Source organism: Tupaia chinensis, unplaced genomic scaffold (genome assembly GCF_000334495.1).
Source record: "Tupaia chinensis unplaced genomic scaffold, TupChi_1.0 Scaffold000311_2, whole genome shotgun sequence".
Taxonomy (NCBI): Eukaryota; Metazoa; Chordata; class Mammalia; order Scandentia; family Tupaiidae; genus Tupaia; species Tupaia belangeri.
Genome location: NW_006159803.1, coordinates 3,267,964 through 3,275,606, shown reverse-complemented (window position 1 = coordinate 3,275,606; position 7,643 = coordinate 3,267,964). Strand labels below are relative to the sequence as shown.

Below are 7,643 nucleotides of genomic sequence, written 5' to 3'. Positions count from 1 at the left end.
AAAAAAAAAAAAAAAAAATTTTAAAAAAAAAAAAAAAAAAAGGTGGCAGGTTGGGGGAGGATAGTCAACAGGTGATATTGCTTGAAACCCACATGGCCAACCATGGTTTGAATCTCGGACCTGGAGAGACTTTCTCTTTCTCTCTCTTTGGTGAGCTCATGTGCCTTGTAGCAAATTAAAAATAATAATAAATATTTTAAAGTAAGTCTTTAAAAAAAAAAAAACTTGGTTTGTTACCTGAACTCAGTGAGATTAAAGCAAGTCTACCTAACTACAAAGAACTTACTCTTTCAGTAAACTATAATGTACTGATACATTAAAGTGTTTGAAATTTCCCTAAAAAAAACCTGTGAGCCAAGAAGAAGTTTCAGTCAGGAGTACAATTAATGGACTTTCATCTTGGAAAGAACCATCCTAGCAGTACTACAGAGGATTAAGAGTATAGGGACTAAGGGCCAACTTCAATCAGCCACCTGTTTCACTAATTAAAGTTTTACTGGAATACAACACCCATTTTTTTAAGCATTTCTTGGCTGCTTTTGTTATTAGGAAAGAGTTCAGAATAGTCATCCCTCTGTATCTACAGCAGACTGGTTCCAGGAACTCTGTGGATGCTCAAGTCTCTTGTATAAATGGCATAATACAGTATTTGCATACCCTTCATACATCCTCCCACATATATTCAATCCTCTCTAGATTACTAAACTATCTCATAAACTGAAAATGGTACATTAATAGGTGTTATACTGTATTGCTCAGGGAATGGTAATAAGGAAAAAAAGTCTGTACATGTTGAGCATGGACACTATCATTTTTTTCCTCGAATATTTTCGTTTGTTTGTTTGTTTTGAGAGGTTTTTGCTATAGGGCACGTGTGCTTGCCAGAAGACAGATAGAGACAGAAAGCAAGAAATCACCCCCTGGGGCGATGGCCATGCTGCAATCCCTTCTCCTCCATTCTCCTCTCGGGATCTTGGGCACGCACGCGTGAATTTAAGCCCAAACCGCGGCTGAATACATGGGAGTCCAGCAACATAGCCATTACGCCAACTGCTGGTCCCTTTTCCCCGAATATTTTCAATCTTCAGTTGGTTGAATAAACGGAGATAGAACATGTGGTTATAGAGGGCCAACTATAGTTCTACCCTTGTGATCTGCAAAGCTGATTATGTTTACTATTATTTACATAATAAAATTGTTGACCTCTGTTGTAAGCTACTGTAGTAATACAAACAAGAAATAGAGGCCTGAACCATGGCATAGCAGTAAGACTGAAAAAGCATTTAAGAAATTTAAGAAGCAGAAAAGATCCCCAATGTAACCAATCAGATAGAAGAGTAGATAAAAGCATCTAGAAATGTTTCTAAGTTCCTAGTTCAGCAGTCTGCACAGACGTTAGAACTAGGATACGGTAAGCTAAAAAATGGTCCCAAGTATATCCATGCACTAGCCCTTGGAATTTGTGAATGACACCTTAAATGGAAAAAGTGACTTTGTAGATGTGACTACATTAAAGATGTTGAGATGAGGAGATTATTGTGTACTTTTAAGTGGGCCCTAAATGCAACACAAATGTCCTTACAAAAGAAGCCAGAGGTAGATTTGACACAGAACAGAAGGCAACATGTCTATAGAAGTCAGAGATTGGAATTATGCAGCTGCAAACTAAGGAATGTTGGCAGCCATGAGAAGCTAGAAGAGGAAGAGATTCTCCTGTAGAGCTTTCATGGGAGCAAGGGTCTGCTGACATCTGGATTTTCACCCAGTGAAATTAATTTCAGACTTCTAGCCTCCAGAACTGTGAGACAACTGTGCTGTTTTATGTCACCAAGTTTGTGGTAATTCATTACAAAGGCACTAGAAAAGCAATAAAAGATTACTAATTTAGGAGAGGTTGTAGAGGTATGAGGGAAAAAATGACTTCTGCCATTTAAGATATCCTATGAGACAATTTAGCTAGATATCTAGTACAGAATATGAACTCAGAAGAACGACTTACTACTTACTACTCTGCCTTACTGTTGACCTTAGGGTCATTTAAAGGAAGGCTGTACTTTCCAGGATAAATAAAGACCTTAATTTCAACAGTGTACCCACCAGTTAGACCCTTGATTTAATTGCAGTCATTGAGAAGCTGAGTAGGGGAGTAAAGGCCAAAAGACATGGGATTTAGGAGAAAGGAAAAGAATTGACAGATCTAAACAGCCTGAGGGGGAGAAAGAGGTCAAGAAATTGAAGTGAGGGAACCAGCAGTTAGCGTAATGGCTATGTCGCTGAACTCCCATGTAGTCGACTGCGGTTCGCGTCCCAGACCCGGTGGCTTAAAACTCACGCCGGGCGCGTGTGCATGCATGCCCAAGATCCCGAGAGGAGAATGGAGGAGAAGGGATTGCAGCGTGACCATACCCCCTGGGGGGGGTGATTTCTCGCTTTCTGTCTCTCTCTGTCTGTCTGGTGAGCGCACACGCCCTATAGCGAAAACCTCTCCAAAAAAAAAAAAGAAACTGAAGTGATAATTTTAGGGTTACTGATCATTAAGAGTATAGGGACTAAGGGCCAACTTCAATCAGCCACCTGTTTCACTAATTAAAGTTTTACTGGAATACAACACCCATTTTTTTAAGCATTTCTTGGCTGCTTTTGTTATTAGGAAAGAGTTCAGAATAGTCATCCCTCTGTATCTACAGCAGACTGGTTCCAGGAACTCTGTGGATGCTCAAGTCTCTTGTATAAATGGCATAATACAGTATTTGCATACCCTTCATACATCCTCCCACATATATTCAATCCTCTCTAGATTACTAAACTATCTCATAAACTGAAAATGGTACATTAATAGGTGTTATACTGTATTGCTCAGGGAATGGTAATAAGGAAAAAAAGTCTGTACATGTTGAGCATGGACACTATCATTTTTTTCCTCGAATATTTTCGTTTGTTTGTTTGTTTTGAGAGGTTTTTGCTATAGGGCACGTGTGCTTGCCAGAAGACAGATAGAGACAGAAAGCAAGAAATCACCCCCTGGGGCGATGGCCATGCTGCAATCCCTTCTCCTCCATTCTCCTCTCGGGATCTTGGGCACGCACGCGTGAATTTAAGCCCAAACCGCGGCTGAATACATGGGAGTCCAGCAACATAGCCATTACGCCAACTGCTGGTCCCTTTTCCCCGAATATTTTCAATCTTCAGTTGGTTGAATAAACGGAGATAGAACATGTGGTTATAGAGGGCCAACTATAGTTCTACCCTTGTGATCTGCAAAGCTGATTATGTTTACTATTATTTACATAATAAAATTGTTGACCTCTGTTGTAAGCTACTGTAGTAATACAAACAAGAAATAGAGGCCTGAACCATGGCATAGCAGTAAGACTGAAAAAGCATTTAAGAAATTTAAGAAGCAGAAAAGATCCCCAATGTAACCAATCAGATAGAAGAGTAGATAAAAGCATCTAGAAATGTTTCTAAGTTCCTAGTTCAGCAGTCTGCACAGACGTTAGAACTAGGATACGGTAAGCTAAAAAATGGTCCCAAGTATATCCATGCACTAGCCCTTGGAATTTGTGAATGACACCTTAAATGGAAAAAGTGACTTTGTAGATGTGACTACATTAAAGATGTTGAGATGAGGAGATTATTGTGTACTTTTAAGTGGGCCCTAAATGCAACACAAATGTCCTTACAAAAGAAGCCAGAGGTAGATTTGACACAGAACAGAAGGCAACATGTCTATAGAAGTCAGAGATTGGAATTATGCAGCTGCAAACTAAGGAATGTTGGCAGCCATGAGAAGCTAGAAGAGGAAGAGATTCTCCTGTAGAGCTTTCATGGGAGCAAGGGTCTGCTGACATCTGGATTTTCACCCAGTGAAATTAATTTCAGACTTCTAGCCTCCAGAACTGTGAGACAACTGTGCTGTTTTATGTCACCAAGTTTGTGGTAATTCATTACAAAGGCACTAGAAAAGCAATAAAAGATTACTAATTTAGGAGAGGTTGTAGAGGTATGAGGGAAAAAATGACTTCTGCCATTTAAGATATCCTATGAGACAATTTAGCTAGATATCTAGTACAGAATATGAACTCAGAAGAACGACTTACTACTTACTACTCTGCCTTACTGTTGACCTTAGGGTCATTTAAAGGAAGGCTGTACTTTCCAGGATAAATAAAGACCTTAATTTCAACAGTGTACCCACCAGTTAGACCCTTGATTTAATTGCAGTCATTGAGAAGCTGAGTAGGGGAGTAAAGGCCAAAAGACATGGGATTTAGGAGAAAGGAAAAGAATTGACAGATCTAAACAGCCTGAGGGGGAGAAAGAGGTCAAGAAATTGAAGTGAGGGAACCAGCAGTTAGCGTAATGGCTATGTCGCTGAACTCCCATGTAGTCGACTGCGGTTCGCGTCCCAGACCCGGTGGCTTAAAACTCACGCCGGGCGCGTGTGCATGCATGCCCAAGATCCCGAGAGGAGAATGGAGGAGAAGGGATTGCAGCGTGACCATACCCCCTGGGGGGGGTGATTTCTCGCTTTCTGTCTCTCTCTGTCTGTCTGGTGAGCGCACACGCCCTATAGCGAAAACCTCTCCAAAAAAAAAAAAGAAACTGAAGTGATAATTTTAGGGTTACTGATCTGGGAACATCCGCTATAATGTGAGGATGATAGGTAGCAGAAAGCAGTGTCCAGCTTTTCTACACCAATTCTTGCATAAGGACATAAAGCAAATGGAGAAAAAGAGAGGGACAGATGAAGAAGGCTGGATGATGCTGAGAGATGGAACCTGGTATAATGGTTAAAAGTAAAGGCTTTAGGGACCAGCAGAGGACAGAATGGTTACATTGCTGAATTCCCACATGGCTGACCATGGTTGAATCTCAGACCTGGAGACTTGAAACACACTGGGCGTGTGTGTGTGTGTGTGTGTGTGTGTGCCCAAAATCCCAAAAGGAAAATTGAGAAGGGATTGTGACATGGCCAGCTCCCCTGAAAGGTGGTCTCTTGCTCTCTGTCACTCCTTCTCTCTGTTTCTCCACGAAAGTGCAGGTGCCCTACAGCAAAAAATCTCTTGAAAAAATAATAAAAGTAGAGGCTTTGGAATTAGAAAGACATGGATCTAAGGTTCCAATTTCACACCACCTACTAAATCTGAGCACTTAGGTCAAGATTCTTATCCTTAGGAAGCCTCAATTTTCTCATCTGTAAAATAGGAATATAGGAGTATTAAGATTCATACCTCAGACCAAGGCATATAATACAAATCATATGGTAAGTATTTAAAAATATAGGTGTCTATGGGGCCAGCAGGTAACACAATGGCTAAAGTACTGGGCTCCCAGATGGTCCATTGCAGTTAGAGGCCTGGACCTGGTGGCTTAAAAATTACTCTGGGGCATGTGTGTACATGCCCAAAATCCCAGGAGGAGAGTGGAGGAGAAGGAACTGAACCATGGCCATCCCCTCTTGGGGGGAGGGGGGAATTTCTCACTTTCCCTCTCCCGTTCCCCTTCACCTTTCACTGTCTTTCTCTCTCCCACAAGGGCAGGTACCCTATGGCAAAAACAAACAAACAAACAAACAAACAAAAAACCTTAAGGATTATATATACACATACATATATACAAGGGGCCAGAAGGTGGCCTGGTGGTTAAGGAGCTGGACTTCCACATGGCAGACTGTGGTTAGAGTCACAGACCTGGCAGCTTGCTTTCTCACTTTCCCTCTCTGTTTTTGGCCAAAAAGAATTTTTTTTTTCGAGATTTTTTTTTTGCTATAGGGCATGTTTGCTTGCCAGAAAGAAAGCAAGAAGTCACTCCCCAAGGGGATGGCCATGCGGCAATCCCTTTTCCTCCATTCTCCTCTCCAGATCTTGGGCATGTGCCCAGCGTGTACAGGACTCAAACCATAGTCAACTACGTGGACGTCCAGCACAATCTGCCAGTCCCTCAAATTTAAAAACAGTAATAACAAGGAACCAGCAGATGGCATACTGGTTATGTCACTTGACACTTATGTACTCAACAGTGGTTCTAGTCCCAGCCCCAGTGGCTTAAACTTTCCCACCGGCAAGTGTGCGTGCGTGCCCAAGATCCAGAGAGAATAATGGAGAAGAAAGGATTGCGGCATGGCCATCCCTCCTGGAGGGTAATTTCTCGCTTTCTGTCTCTCTCACTCTCTGTCTCTCTGGCAAGTGCAAGAGCACTATAGCAAAAATTTCTAAAATAAATAATAAAATTAAATAATTATTTAAAAGATATATAAGTGTTTGTTATTACTAGCATTGTTATTAATACTATGCATATTTCCATGGGTATTAATATACAGTATTAATTTTCCTATCTGTAACTACCATTGCATTTCTATCATTTTCTTCAATAAGAGTGTGGTGACCAAAAGCGTACAGGACGGTGACAAGCCTGGGCTGTGGCATCCGGCAGAACCACTAGTGGGCCGGTGGGCCCGGTGACACCTCCCATCCCACAACCCCTTCTTCAGCCCAAGGGATTAAAGGCATGCTCTAAGGCCAGGTCTCCAGTGGCAAGCTCGCCCCCTCCCCACTGCAACCTAACGCCGCAGTGACCCGCTGCCGGCTGCCGGCCCCCGCCCCTCTTGAAATTTCATTTACATTTATTTTCTTGTAGTTCTGCTTAAGACGGCTAATACTCTCGCGCTCGACTTGCCACTCTGGCTTCTTCAGCTGTTTCCTCAACTGCTTCTTTTGGTTCTGCCTATGGCTGTGTTTTTTTTTCCAGCGATTGAAGCTCCTCACCGGGTCGGGTCGGGCTCCCGGGCCCCGAGAGTCGGCAGTTTTGCCCATCGCGGCGGCGGTGGCTATAGCCGGAATCGCCCCCAGACACGAGACGCCTAAGACCAGGAGGAGGTGCGGCACTAAGCAGACACGGAACCAGCGTGGGAAAAAGCGCACAGAGGCGCATGCGCGAATCCAGGAGCCCGCCCCCGAGCTTTTGAACTCCGGGCACGTGCCGATGACGGTACCGAAAAGCCGGGCGGTGACTGGCCGTTTGGCTTCCGCAGGGAGGTGCTTTCCGGGGGGAGCGGGGGCGGGGCGTTCTGAGGAAGAGGGCGGGCTGAGCAGCCACAGGAGCACGCCGGCTCTTTAAAAGGACGCAGGCGCGCCGGTTGCTGTTACTCTGGTGACGTCATTTCGTTTAATATTTATGGAGTGTTACGCGATTATGAGCGCGCGTGCGTGTGCACACAGCCTCTGAATTATAATCGTAGCCCTTATTATGCAAAATCTCGGTCCAGGGATCCAAAGATTTGCCCAAAATCAAACAGCTAGTTAATGATTTATGATTGCTGTCCACTGCAGTGAACCTCCTTGGTAATAAAAAATGAATGTTTTCTATTCTTATGACCCACTAATTTTTCCCTTTCCTCAGAATCCTTCGAACTCCAACTACAGCAATAAAGAACAGAATTGAATTTGCATTAAAATGTGAATATGAAGACAAAATTACTAAAAGGATTACTAGAAAAATTATTTGCAAATTGGCCGGTTACATGAGTTGTTTTTGCTTTTTTGTTGTTTATTTGTTTTTAGAGAGTTTTTTTTGCTATTGGGCGTGTGCTCTCACCCAAGAGACAGAGAGACAAAAAACAAGAGATCACCCTCTGGGGGTGC

At 42.9% G+C, this 7,643-nt stretch overlaps 1 protein-coding gene across 1 annotated transcript in view; it reads right to left on the bottom strand.

Moving 5' to 3' along the window:
• DDX10 (DEAD-box helicase 10) overlaps positions 1–6,920 on the bottom strand; it is a 300,470-nt gene extending 293,550 nt beyond the window's left edge. Inside the window, exon 1 of the mRNA XM_027772832.1 lies at positions 6,624–6,920. Coding sequence (XP_027628633.1) covers positions 6,624–6,815 — 192 coding nt within the window. The 5' untranslated portion in view covers positions 6,816–6,920. The remainder of the gene's footprint in view (positions 1–6,623) is intronic.
• Positions 6,921–7,643: the final 723 nt, after the last annotated feature.